The sequence below is a fragment of the Notolepis coatsorum genome, assembly GCF_963971535.1.
Source record: "Notolepis coatsorum genome assembly, chromosome: 10".
Taxonomy (NCBI): domain Eukaryota; kingdom Metazoa; phylum Chordata; class Actinopteri; order Aulopiformes; family Paralepididae; genus Notolepis; species Notolepis coatsorum.
In genome coordinates this window covers 120,584,575-120,598,915 of record NC_140174.1, presented here as the reverse complement: position 1 = coordinate 120,598,915, position 14,341 = coordinate 120,584,575, and the positions used below count along the sequence as shown (strand labels likewise).

Genomic DNA, 14,341 nt, shown 5'->3' with positions numbered 1-14,341 from the left:
AAAATTCTCTGCTCATCTCCTCTGCAAGCACTGCTCCACTGTCTGTGTCTGTCTACTCTGGTCCAATCACATTCAGCGTCCCGTCAGCGTTTCTCCCCCCCCACCCACAGTCTGCGAATCAGAGCAGAGTAGGGCGGGTCTTCACGGAATGCGTGTTGTCTTTCAGCGGGTCCCAGTCAGAGCGAGTTGACAGCGCATCTACAGTAGTAGTCTAATCTGCAGGTACTGTAGCTAGTAACCTCTTTCCCAGTTTTATCCCCGTGAGATAAATGTAGCTAGTAGCCTAGATTCGCCAGCAGGCAGTTAGTAGAAAAATGTGGCATGTTCAAAGAAAGTAAAAGAAAAGTCGACAGTGAAAATCGCTGCAATTCAAAGGTGCATGGACTGAAAAATATGCGTGCATCCTCCCAGAAGAGTGGCAATTTGAAACGCCACTATGAAACAAAACACAGTTATTTTGATGCAGCCTTTCCTCAGAATTCAGTGCTAAGAACCACAAAAATAAATGGAATGAAATCATATCAAGCTGCAAGCAGAATTATTGTTAAATCTTTGTCACAACGAGAAAAAGCAACAAAGTCCTCACTCAGTGGCATGGGTGTTGGCTAAACACAAGAAGCCATTCTCTGATGCATAAATAATAAAATAATGTATGACTGAAGTGATGGATACCATGTTTGAAGGCAAACAAAAGCAAATCCTCCTCAGATAGCACAGCAACCAGAATAACTGAAATACTGGCTGATGATTTGATTAAACAGCTTTGTGATAAATAAAAAAAAATGCACAGTGCATTCATTTCCATAGCTGTGGATGAGTCCACTGACACCACTGAGAATGCTCAGTTGCTGGTGTTTGTGAGGTTTTAGTGAGTTTGTGAGAAGATTGGATCAGTTGTACCTTTTTTTTTAATACTTTAAACCCTTTTTTGTGGAATATTTGATGCGGCCCAGCCTCACCCAGACTCTACCTCCAGCGGCCCCCAGGTAAATTGAGTTTGAGACCCCTGCCTTACGGCGTGATTGGCAGACAACGCATGGCGGAGAAACCCGCCTAAACACGTGATTGGCGGAGAATGGGTTAAGAATAATTTTTCTTCTTTTCATTTGATTGTGCCTGTGAGTCCGGCGGGGGAGAATGTTGATGTGTTTGTCGGCGACGCGTGTGTGTTTCTTTCCATTGGTTTCATTTGGTTAACGTTATTGGGCGAACAAGAAAACTGTAATGTGTGCCTGGCCTTCTCTTCCTCTATGGTGGATAATGTCTGCCTTCTCTTCCTCTGTGGTGGATAATGTGTGCGTTCTCTTCCTCTATGGTGGATAATGTCTGCCTTCTCTTCCTCTATGGTGGATAATGTGTGCCTGGCCTTCTCTTCCTCTATGGTGGATAATGTCTAGCAGCCACTTTAACACTTTAACATGAGCGGGCACACACTCATGCCGCGCACACCCACACTTATTGCCAAAAGGAAAGGCCACTTTAAATCAGTATTAGCAACAGTAACAGTGTATTGCACTACCAACGCTACCTAGCATGTCCTATATGCTCTGTAAATAACTATGTACAGATACCGAGATGTCACACCATGTTACCTGTTACCTGTTATTGCACAAAGTTTTTTGTATTTGATTCTATTATATGTTGTACCCACTGTATTGCACATCGTTGCGGGCAAGACCACCCGCATTTTATTGTATACTCGTATGCCGTGACAAATAAAACTCTTGACTTGACTTGAATGTCTGCGTGGCCTCTCTTCCTCTGTGGTGGATAATGTGTGCCTTCTCTTCCTCTGTGGTGGATAATGTGTGCCTTCTCTTCCTCTGTGGTGGATAATGTCTGCCTTCTCTTCCTCTGTGGTGGATAATGTGTGCGTCTCTTCCTCTGTGGTGGATAATGTCTGCCTTCTCTTCCTCTATGGTGGATAATGTGTGCATGGCCTTCTCTTCCTCTGTGGTGGATAATGTGTGCGTTCTCTTCCTCTGTGGTGGATAATGTGTGCATGGCCTTCTCTTCCTCGGTGGTGGATAATGTGTGCCTGGCCGTCTCTTCCTCTGTGGTGGATAATGTGTGCGTCTCTTCCTCTGTGGTGGATAATGTGTGCCCTCTCTTCCTCAGTGGTGGATAATGTGTGCGTCTCTTCCTCGGTGGTGGATAATGTGTGCCTTCTCTTCCTCTGTGGTGGATAATGTGTGCGTTCTCTTCCTCTGTGGTGGATAATGTGTGCGTCTCTTCCTCTGTGGTGGATAATGTCTGCCTTCTCTTCCTCTATGGTGGATAATGTGTGCGTGGCCTTCTCTTCCTCGGTGGTGGATAATGTGTGCGTCTCTTCCTCTGTGGTGGATAATGTGTGCCTTCTCTTCCTCTGTGGTGGATAATGTGTGCGTCTCTTCCTCGGTGGTGGATAATGTGTGTGTCTCTTCCTCTGTGGTGGATAATGTCTGCCTTCTCTTCCTCTGTGGTGGATAATGTGTGCCTTCTCTTCCTCTGTGGTGGATAATGTCTGCCTTCTCTTCCTCTGTGGTGGATAATGTCTGCATTCTCTTCCTCTGTGGTGGATAATGTGTGCGTTCTCTTCCTCTGTGGTGGATAATGTGTGCGTGGCCTTCTCTTCCTCGGTGGTGGATAATGTCTGCGTTCTCTTCCTCTGTGGTGGATAATGTGTGCGTTCTCTTCCTCTGTGGTGGATAATGTGTGCATGGCCTTCTCTTCCTCGGTGGTGGATAATGTCTGCCTTCTCTTCCTCTGTGGTGGATAATGTGTGCATGGCCTTCTCTTCCTCTGTGGCGGATAATGTCTGCCTTCAAGCTCAACAAGCTGGTGAGGAAGGCTATCTCCGTGGTGGGAGTCGAGCTACCTAGACTTGAGGTGATGGCAGAGAGGGGGATGATAAGGAAGCTGGCTGCCATCATGGAGAACCCCTACCACCCCCTCTACGACGAGCTAGTCAAGATGAGAAGCTCGTTCAGCCACAGACTCATTCCCCCACGACACTCAACTAACCGCCTCGGACAGTCCTTCATACCAGCGGCCATCAGGCTCCACAACAGTGGGCAGCGACTAGCAGCCTCCAGGCTCCACAACAGGGGGCAGCGACAGCGACTGCTACCAGACATTGACCTGGGACTTATAGGAACCCAAGGAGGACAACCTACACTACCTTAGGCTTACTGCACCCTATGTGGATACTGTGATACTGTGAATAATGTATATTTCAGTGGATACCGTGATACTGTGAATAATGTATATTCAGTGGATACCGTGATACTGTGAATAATGTATACTCAGCAGATAGTAAATTATAACACTACCTTATGCATACTGCACCTTATGTGACACTGTGAATAATGTGAATACTTCTTCAGCTAGTCAGATAGTAAATTATATTGACCATATTGACCAAATTGTTTACACTGCCTGTGTTGTTTTTACTACCTGTACACTGTGTTGTTGTTTACTACCTGTACCCCCCCCCCCCCCTCCCCCCCATGCTGCTATGATGCCTGAATTTCCCCAAGGGGATCAATAAAGGAATATCTTATCTTATCTTATCTTCCTCGGTGGTGGATAATGTGTGCGTTCTCTTCCTCTGTGGTGGATAATGTGTGCGTTCTCTTCCTCGGTGGTGGATAATGTGTGCGTCTCTTCCTCGGTGGTGGATAATGTGTGCGTCTCTTCCTCGGTGGTGGATAATGTGTGCGTCTCTTCCTCTGTGGTGGATAATGTGTGCGTTCTCTTCCTCTGGTGGATAATGTGTGCGTCTCTTCCTCTGTGGTGGATAATGTGTGCGTCTCTTCCTCGGTGGTGGATAATGTGTGCGTCTCTTCCTCTGTGGTGGATAATGTGTGCGTCTCTTCCTCTGTGGTGGATAATGTGTGCGTCTCTTCCTCTGTGGTGGATAATGTGTGCGTTCTCTTCCTCGGTGGTGGATAATGTGTGCGTTCTCTTCCTCTGTGGTGGATAATGTGTGCGTCTCTTCCTCTGTGGTGGATAATGTGTGCGTCTCTTCCTCTGTGGTGGATAATGTGTGCGTCTCTTCCTCGGTGGTGGATAATGTGTGCGTCTCTTCCTCTGTGGTGGATAATGTGTGCGTCTCTTCCTCGGTGGTGGATAATGTGTGCCGTCTCTTCCTCGGTGGTGGATAATGTGTGCGTTCTCTTCCTCTGTGGTGGATAATGTGTGCGTCTCTTCCTCTGTGGTGGATAATGTGTGCGTCTCTTCCTCGGTGGTGGATAATGTGTGCGTCTCTTCCTCGGTGGTGGATAATGTGTGCGTCTCTTCCTCTGTGGTGGATAATGTGTGCGTCTCTTCCTCTGTGGTGGATAATGTGTGCGTCTCTTCCTCGGTGGTGGATAATGTGTGCGTCTCTTCCTCTGTGGTGGATAATGTGTGCCGTCTCTTCCTCTGTGGTGGATAATGTGTGCGTCTCTTCCTCGGTGGTGGATAATGTGTGCGTCTCTTCCTCGGTGGTGGATAATGTGTGCGTCTCTTCCTCGGTGGTGGATAATGTGTGCGTTCTCTTCCTCTGGTGGATAATGTGTGCGTCTCTTCCTCTGTGGTGGATAATGTGTGCGTCTCTTCCTCGGTGGTGGATAATGTGTGCGTTCTCTTCCTCGGTGGTGGATAATGTGTGCGTCTCTTCCTCTGTGGTGGATAATGTGTGCGTCTCTTCCTCGGTGGTGGATAATGTGTGCGTCTCTTCCTCGGTGGTGGATAATGTGTGCGTCTCTTCCTCTGTGGTGGATAATGTGTGCGTCTCTTCCTCTGTGGTGGATAATGTGTGCGTCTCTTCCTCGGTGGTGGATAATGTGTGCGTCTCTTCCTCTGTGGTGGATAATGTGTGCCGTCTCTTCCTCTGTGGTGGATAATGTGTGCGTCTCTTCCTCGGTGGTGGATAATGTGTGCGTCTCTTCCTTGGTGGTGGATAATGTGTGCGTCTCTTCCTCGGTGGTGGACCTCACGTTGCTGAAGCGCTCGGCCGCCTGCTCCAGCAGTCCCACCAGGCCGCTCTCAGTGAAGTGGCGTCCAGAACACACGCCGTCCTCGTCTGGAGACAGGATGTCATCAGACACCGCCGACTCCTCCAACACGTTAGGAGAGATGTTCTGAGAGAGGGAGAGGGGAGAGAGAGAGAGGGGGAGAGAGAGAGAGAGGGGGGGGGAGAGAGAGAGGGGGGGGAGAGAGAGAGAGAGAGAGAGAGAGAGAGAGAGAGAGAGAGATAGAGAGAGAGAGAGAGAGAGAGAGAGAGAGAGAGAGAGGGGGGGGGGGGGGGAGAGAGAGAGAGAGAGGGGGGGGATTAGAGAGAGGAGAGTGAGAGAGAGGGGGGAGAGAGAGAGATGAGAGAGGGGGGGAGGGGGGAGAGAGAGAGGGGGGAGAGAGAGAGAGATGATCAATCATCTAATCCATCAATTAGCCCCCTCTAAATTAATCAACTAATCAGGGTCGAGTCCGGTATGTAAAAAGGGAGATGTCCTGAAACGAATCACGTCGTCAATATTATTGACGACCCGGTGACAGCCGCGGGCAGTGTCCTGTCGGAGGGGGGCAGGGGAGGCTGCACGCGTCCTTCAGTCGATCAGTCACTGCGGCTGCTAAGAGAACCATGCTTCTTTGAAAGGTTGGCTCCGCGAGGAGTCCGGGGACGCGGCCTTGTTTTCAGATTACCGCTCGTTCGCTGGTGGAATCGGTGCAACCTGGGGGTTTGAATGTTTTCTTTTTTTTACCCAACAGGAGCAAAGTCACACTTTGGCCTTTGATTGCTAGCTTTTTCTTTTTTTCTTGCGATTACATTTTTTCTTGTGCTGTTGTCTTTAATTTTCTGTTTATACTACTTTTTTAACTATGTTCTATTTTTATAAAAATTGTATTCTGTATTTTTTATTTTTTTTATTATTATTAACCCTTTCACTGCCACACGACAGAAGGTTAACCCTTTACTATCACACAACCGATGGTCGAAAGGGTTAACCTTCTGTGTGTTGTCGCAGTGAAAGGGTTAACCGTTTTGGTAGTGCAGCAGTGAAAGGGTTAATAATTATTTTATTTTTTTAACTATGTTTTAACCCTGTAGCACTTTGGGATCCTAGTGAACAAAAAATGCAATACAAATACAATTTATTATTATTATTATTATCGGCTGCCTATTTCAGTGTTTCTGAGTTCACAGGTAGGGATGATGGGCGAAATGCCCAAAATGATCATATTGCAATATTTCTTTTGAATGGAATTTGAAAGTATAATTTTTCCAGTACAAATTACAATTACAGACAAGACGTCTCTTTTTAATGTCCTTCTATTTCATTCAAAGCGGTCTATTTTGTTTTACTTTTTAATACCGCTGCAAGGAATATTATTTTAGAGGAAGAGAGAGAAGGAGAGAGAGGGGGGGGAGAGAGAGAGAGAGAGAGAGAGAGAGAGAGATACAGAGAGAGAGAGGGGGAGGGATGGAGGGAGGGAGGGAGGGAGGGAGGGAGGGAGGGAGGGAGGGAGGGAGGGAGGGAGGGAGGGAGGGAGATGGGGGGAGGGAGGGAGTGATAGAGAGAAAGGGGGGAGACAGAGATAGGGGGGAGAGATAAAGAGAGAGATAGAGGGGGGAGGAGAGAGAGGGGGGAGAGAGAGGAAGGGATAGAGAGATAGAGGGGGGAGAGGGAGAGAGATACAGAGAGAGAGGGGGAGGGAGGGAGTGATATAGAGAGAGGGGGGGAAGAGAGAGATGGGGGGAAAGATAAAGAGAGAGGGGGGAGAGAGAGAGGGATAGAGAGAGATGGGGGAGGGAGGGAGTGATATAGAGAGAGGGGGGGGAGAGAGAGAGGGGGGAGAGAGAGGGAGGGATAGAGAGATAGAGGGGGGAGAGGGAGAGAGATACAGAGAGAGAGGGGGAGGGAGGGAGTGATATAGAGAGAGAGGGGGGGAAGAGAGAGAGATGGGGGGAGAGATAAAGAGAGAGGGGGGAGAGAGAGAGGGATAGAGAGAGAGATGGGGGAGGGAGGGAGTGATATAGAGAGAGGGGGGGGAGAGAGAGAGAGAGGGGGGAGAGAGAGAGGGATAGAGAGAGAGAGGGGGGAGAGAGCGAGGGATAGAGAAGGAGAGAGGTGGGGGTAGAGAGAGAGGTATACATAGGCCCATGTATATATATATCTTAAATATATATTTTTTCATATTGTGACGACGGTATAGTGGATCCATGATGGTATACCTATTCAGGGGTACAATCAAATTGTGAGATCATGGGGTTGGAATGGTTTTCCTGAACCCCGAGGTCAGAGGTCAGGGGTCAGGGGAACGTACTCGGCCCAGATTAGAGACCGCGAGGTTCTGACTGGACCGAGAGCTGCTACTTTCAGGGTCTGCTCTCAGCACAGGAGGTAGAGTGAGACCACAGGCCACCGTACGGCGGGGTTTAACCCTTTCACTGCCACACTACAGAAGGTTAACCCTTTACTAGCACACTACCGACGGTTACCGAGGGTTAACCTGCTGTTGTGTGGCAGTGAAAGGGTTAACCTGCTGTTGTGTGGCAGTGAAAGGGTTGACCTTCTGTGTGTCGTCGCAGTGAAAAGGGTTAACCGTTTGGTAGTGTGGCGGTGAAAGGGTTTGAAAGGTTTTAAAGCACATGGCGGATCGACGCCAAAACACCCAGGCTCAAAGGTACGATGTTTTCACGTTTTATCTGCTTCTTCTCTAGATTCAACTCCCACGTTCAGACAGACGTTCGACGACTATGTTGTTGTTGTTATTGTTGTTGTTGGTGGTGGTATCGTTTACGTCAACTTCAAAAGGCATTGTGTTTAGCGGTGGCACCAAGAGACCATTATTATTTACATATTGACGTTGTGAGAGAGCAGCGCCTCCCGCTGGATACAGAGGGGGAGACATATATCTGTGGCGAGTAGAGGAGAGAGGCGCTGTTTCCATACAGACAAAACAATGTCTGTGTGTGTGTGCTTTTTTTTTACCTACTTTTTCTCCTCCTTTTTCTGTGACTTTTCTCCCATCCCAATTTCCTCTCGTGCCAATTCCCCCTCCCCTGTCCTGATCGTTGCTCGCATGTGCCCCCCACTGGCCGGTCGTAGGGAGGGTAGAAGCCCATCACGTGTCCCCTCCAATACATGCGGAGTCAGCCAGCCACATCTTTTCACCTGCCAGCACGGACTCTTATAGGCGAGGAGTAACGTGTGGGAGGCTCACACTGCCCCCGCCATCTCCTGTCTTTGCTGTGCAGGCGCCTTGAACGACCTGTAGGAGTCGCTGTTTACAACGACCAGATCACTACCCATCGACTCCCCTCCCGCTGACTCTGCCAATTGAGTCAGTATGACGACCGGCCGAAGCCGGAGGCAACGCTGACAGCCGGATTCGAGACCGGTGTCTCTTGCGTTGGTGACGAGCGCAATGTCCGCTGCGCCACCCAGCCGCATATGTGTGTGTTTGCTTTTATACTGTCTGTGTTTTTTTATTTAATTTTATTTATTTCTGTACTGTTTCTACTCTGCTCCTGTATTGGATTAGTCGTAGACACACAGTGTTTGTTCTGTACCTATATTCCAATGTGGATTCGTCCATACATGGCAACTACACTGACTGACTCTGATATGTGTGCAGCACATGTGTTGTTGTTTATTGCTTTATCTGCATTCAGTGTGCGTGTAGTGGGCTCCTTGTTTGTAGGTCTTTTTATTTGTTTGTTTTAATTAATTGTGTACGTTTGTATGTGTATCTATATATCTATTTATCTACCTGTCTGTGTGTCTGTGTGTCTGTCTGTCTGTCTGTCTGTCTGTCTGTCTGTCTGTCTGTCTGTCTGTCTGTCTGTCTGTCTGTCTGTCTGTGTGTCTGTGTGTCTGTCTGTCTGTCTGTCTGTCTGTCTGTCTGTCTGTCTGTCTGTCTGTGCGTCTGTATATCTATCTGTGTGTGTGTGTGTGTGTGTGTGTGTGTGTGTGTGTGTGTGTGTGTGTGTGTGTGTGTGTGTGTGTGTGTGTGTGTCTCCGTGTAACTTTGGTTTCCTTTGCCAATTTGGGCACGAATGTAACAGAATAACCCACAATGTCCCAGTGCACTGATAATATTTGTGTCCTTTAAACATTGTATTTATGTGGACATAAATAAAGATTCTAAATGTACCTGGAAGGTGACACTCCCCACAGGGAGGTACTTGTGGTCCTCCAGCATGCTGAGGTACTCCGCCACCAGGGCGGCAGCGTGCACCAGACACATGGCCGACTCCGTGTAACACTTCCTGGCGTTGTGCTTCTCCGCCATGTTCTGCAGCCAGGTCAGACGCAGGTCAGGGGACGTCTGGTAGCCCTTTGCTATCCTGATATAAGGGTAAGGATATGGATGAACTTTATTAATCCCCTTGGGGAAATTCAGGTGACATACACATACAGCCACAGCCTCATTATACAAATATTCCACGATTATTACATTGACAGTAATAATGGCACACATACATTCACACCAAGCATGCACATTTGTTGATAACATGCAGGACTACAGTAGGGGTGGGCGATATATCGAGTATACTCGATGTATCGCGGATTGTTCTGCCCGAGATGTAGTACTGTACTATATCGCGAACATCGAGTATTTAGTTTATATGGCGCCGCCCGCGGCCGAGAGACACTCGCAGCGCTTTCCTCGAGAAGGGACGGCGGAGCAGTATAGGCTAACGTTAGTGTATTGGTCCCGAGTGTAGCAGGGACGGCGGAGCTATAGGCTAACGTTAGTGTAGTCAGGGCTGTACAGTGCGATATAATGTTGCGGTTGTAATTTCATTAGACAGACCAGCGCGGACCTTTAATAACATGTCATTTAATTGACACAAGCAATGAGCTAACGGTAGCTGCTAACCAAGGTATCCATTAGGATTATGCTAAGCTAACTAGCGATAGCTGCTAAACCTGGAAAACGGTCAAAGCGGACTCCACAAGACTAGTTCCATTCGTGAGGAAAGGGGGTGGGTTATATTGACAACGCTTGACAACAGAAGTTTAAACATAACTTCATATTTATTGGTTATTCGTTTCTGTATATCATTCAATTTCCATCTCCGTGTGTCTCCATCTCCATCTCTTCCTGTTTACATTCGAGTGTGACGTCATCACCTACGGCAGCTTAGACGATCAAAACGCGAACCTAGAACAAAACCCGAGGGGGGGGGGGCTGGCTCTCTTGTTCATTCTCGCCCCCTCTCTCTCTCTCTCTCTCTCGCTCTCTCTCTACATTCAATGATTTAAAGTAGCCAAACGTTACAGACAGTATAAATACTAACTGGATAGTTGATGATATAAACATTTAATTTCATTATCTGAAATATTCTAAAATCATTAAGTCTGCTATAAGCCATTATACCTTTGTGTGTGATTATTATTTTCTCACAGTAGGGTGTATATATATATACATATATATATATGTGTGTGTGTGTTTGGCTGAAGTGGATAGAAAACACAGTACTGTGTAAAAGTCTTAGGCACCCAAGAGTTTTTATATAAATTGTCTTGGTGTAAATCATTTTTTTTATTAGTGTGTCAGTAGACTACGCTTAGTACATTTTCATTAAATTATTTTTTAAAGCATCTTCATGGTTTAATAATGCAAACATATGTTGCAGGGACTTATTATAATCATCATATTGGCGTGACTGTATGCATCAAAGGGTTAAATCAAGCATTTTTAAGTGATTTAGAGGAAATGTCAAAATATCGCGATATATATCGTGTATCGCGATATGGCCAAAAAAATATCGCGATATCATTTAGAGGCCATATCGCCCAGCCCTAGACTACAGTAGATCTGGAGACAGCGTATACGTATATCCGCTGCCGCTCTGCAAGGCCCAAAGGTCGAGCGTCAGCCGCGAGTCGGGGGGAGAGCTGGTCCCTAGCCATATGCTGAGTATTACGATATTAATATTGCGATATATTGCGATTTATTACCTTTTTTCAACTGCAAAGTAAAACTTTGTCAACATAAAATAATAATAAAATAAAGTTTTCAGTCTGTTCATCTCACTTCAATAATTTTTATTGCAGAACATGGTATTTTCTCAAGCAGACAGATGTCAACACTGTAATCTGTGTTGCATGTACCTGACAAACTGAACTGTTTGTATTACAGTCATATTCCAACTTAACTGAATGCACACATGTGCGTGTGTGTGTACTACTGTACTATTACAGGTATTGAAATGAACAATGCAACTTCCTTATACAAAAAGATTATAATAATAATGTGCAAAATAAAATATCGATACTTGGCGTCCTTGTATCGATACAGTATCGCCACGCAAAGTATCGCAATACTATACTGTATCGATATTTTCCACCACCACTAAGGGATACTACACCCAATTTCAGAATTCATACATGTAATTACTAGATTCAAATGTATTGTCATTCTACTGTATACAGTCTGAATCTACTGTATAGACAGTCTGAATCTACTGTATAGACAGTCTGAATCTACTGTATAGACAGTCTGAATCTACTGTATAGACAGTCTGAATCTACTGTATAGTCTGAATCTACTGTATAGACAGTCTGAATCTACTGTATAGTCTGAATCTACTGTATAGACAGTCTGAATCTACTGTATAGTCTGAATCTACTGTATAGACAGTCTGAATCTACTGTATACAGTCTGAATCTACTGTATAGACAGTCTGAATCTACTGTATAGACAGTCTGAATCTACTGTATAGACAGTCTGAATCTACTGTATAGACAGTCTGAATCTACTGTATAGACAGTCTGAATCTACTGTATAGACAGTCTGAATCATATCCAACAACACACAAATCTTCTCATCTTCAGAGAGCGGCCTAATGCATATTATTGTAAAACACTTTTCAACTTTCATTCGCTCCAATTTCAGAGCCATCAGACTTCATTCAGGGTCTAAAATCTTAGCACAATGAACGGAAGCGGACAGTGCACCGGTTAACCTTCGGGGGAGAGGTATTAGTTGGACAATGCCTATAATAGGCTAACCGGCCATGTCCGCTTCCATTCATTGTGCTAAGATAGGCTAACGTGCAGCCAGATAGCTTTCTACTGAATGCACAGAGGAAACTGGTATCTATCCCTCTCTCTGTCTATCTCTCTCCCTATCCATCTCTCCCTATCCCTCTCTCTCTTTCTTTCTCTCTCTATCCCCCTCTCTCTCTCCCTATCCATCCCCTCTCTCTCTCCCCCCTCTCTCTCTGTTTATCTCTCCCTATCCCTCTCTCCCTCTCCCCCCTCTCTCTTTCTTTCTCTCTCCCTCCCCCTCTCTTACTTACGCCTTTTACCCCGTTTGGGGCATAGGCCGTCAACAAGGGTTCTCCAAGCATCCCGATCCTGAGCCAACCTCCCCCTCTCTACGGTAGGCTAATTTCCCAAAATGTTGGCGTGTTCCTTTAAGTTATACGTGCAGAACGACAGAGGAGGGGAGGTGATTAGATCTGCTTCTAGGAAGCGCCCTCTCCGCTAAGGCAGGAGTCCTGGGTCTCTTATCGCCATCCATGTGACAAGTTGAGTAGCTCAGACAAGGAGCCATATGACTCCGTTTTACACTGTCAAGAGGAACCATGATCTCAAACCTTTATTACCTAAAGATGTTAGAAGAGTGTGTTCGTTCATAGTTCAAGACAGTAGAGGTTAAGCCCTTTTTTTTGTTGATAAATCACATTCACTCACACACACACACACGCACACACGCACACACACACACCCACAGACCCCCCCCCCCCACACACAGACCCACACACATATACACAGTAATTTGGATTGACTTTTATAATTGCAAATACACAGGGCTGTTCCAAAACATTTCAGAACAGAATTATGAGGCTCTTCCTCTCGAACGTTCAGTTCTATATGTGGGCTATTTAGACGAGCTGTACAGTAACAGTAAGTGGTGTCTGTTACGATAAGTGGTCTACATGTTCAAATGATAGCTCTACATTCCTTGTATTCCTTGTGTGTTTGATCAGTAACATGGGTCTCGCAGTCCCTCTGCTCACGTTTCTTTAATAGTTGTCATAGTAAAATACAGAATACTTTTCCATGAAATGCTTTTTTCCCTGTATGAGCTCCAGAGAGTGTGCTAGATAAAATAGATAAAAAGTATAAAATAGACAAAGTCAAGAGTACGTAAACAAAAAGTGTTCAGTCAATCAATATACATATATACAATACAGAGTAAAAAAAAATGTAACAATGAGGTACAATGCAGCAATGGGATCAGGTACAACATGAGGTATGAATTGTAGTGAAAATCTCTTTGCTAATAAATATAAAGTGTGTTAAAGTGTTTAAAGTGAGAGGGGCGTGGCTAGGCTGGCAATGGGGTAGCACGCGGTTTGTTCTAGCTCTCGTCGAGTCTCTAATTTATTTTAATTTAATAAGCTTTCTACTTCACAAAACTGGGTGAATTTTACTCAGGGTACATTGTTTAAGCCAGGGGACAATGTTTTCACGGACAGATGGCGGCGAACCTATGTAAATACAAATACGCCGACCCGGCCTCCAGTAGGCCCGACAGAGCCTCGACTTCCAGTCCCAGCTCCAAGCCGCCGCTGACCACATCGCCAAAGATGCCCGGGCGTGGACACCGCAGCCTTGAAGGCGGAGATTCTCTTCGCGCTAAAATCGTACTTTGCAGCGATAATAAAGTCAGAATTGAAAGGTGCACTTTCCAAAGAGTTCAACCTTATTAGAAACGATCTGAAAGAGATGAAAGCGGAAATGCGAAGTTGTATTGCGACACTCCACGAGGAGGTGGACAAAATGGGGGCCTCAATTAAGGACATGGAAGACGGTCTTTCGACGTGGTCAGACGAGGTGGTGACGTTACAAACCGCAGTCAAAGACTTGAAGACGGAGGTGGCCGGTCTCAGGGGAAAGTGTGAGGACATAAAAGGAAGAATGAGGAGGTGTAACGTAAGGATACTCGGAGTGGCTGAGACGGAAGGCTCAAGCTCCACTGCGTCGGTCTCAAAACTACTGAAAGACGTGCTACAAATGGATAATGAGGTGCTGGTCGACCGCTCGCACAGAACACTGGGGCCGAAGAGGACAGACGGGAAGCCTCGTGCTATCGTGGCTAAACTCCACTACTACCAGGACTGTGTCGAGGTGTTGAGCCGGGCGCGCGCTCAGGCTCCATTACAGGTCAACGGAGTGACTATTGCAATCTTCCCGGACTATGCCACGAGCGTCGCCAAAGCCAGAGCCGCGTTCACGGAGGTGAGGAAGTTACTACGAGGCCGAGAGGACACCCGGTACGGCATTCTCTTTCCAGCCCGATTTCGTATCACGCACAAGGGAGAAGATAAAGAGTTCATCGATGCAAGTGAAGCAAT

At 46.4% G+C, this 14,341-nt stretch overlaps 1 protein-coding gene across 1 annotated transcript in view; it reads right to left on the bottom strand.

Annotated features, from left to right (window-relative positions):
* The window catches only part of dock8 (dedicator of cytokinesis 8), a 334,288-nt gene that overhangs the window by 64,181 nt on the left and 255,766 nt on the right, over positions 1-14,341 (bottom strand). Inside the window, 2 exon segments of the mRNA XM_084323164.1 lie at positions 4,962-5,105; positions 9,121-9,313. Of these exon segments, the coding sequence (XP_084179290.1) occupies positions 4,962-5,105; positions 9,121-9,313 (337 nt within the window).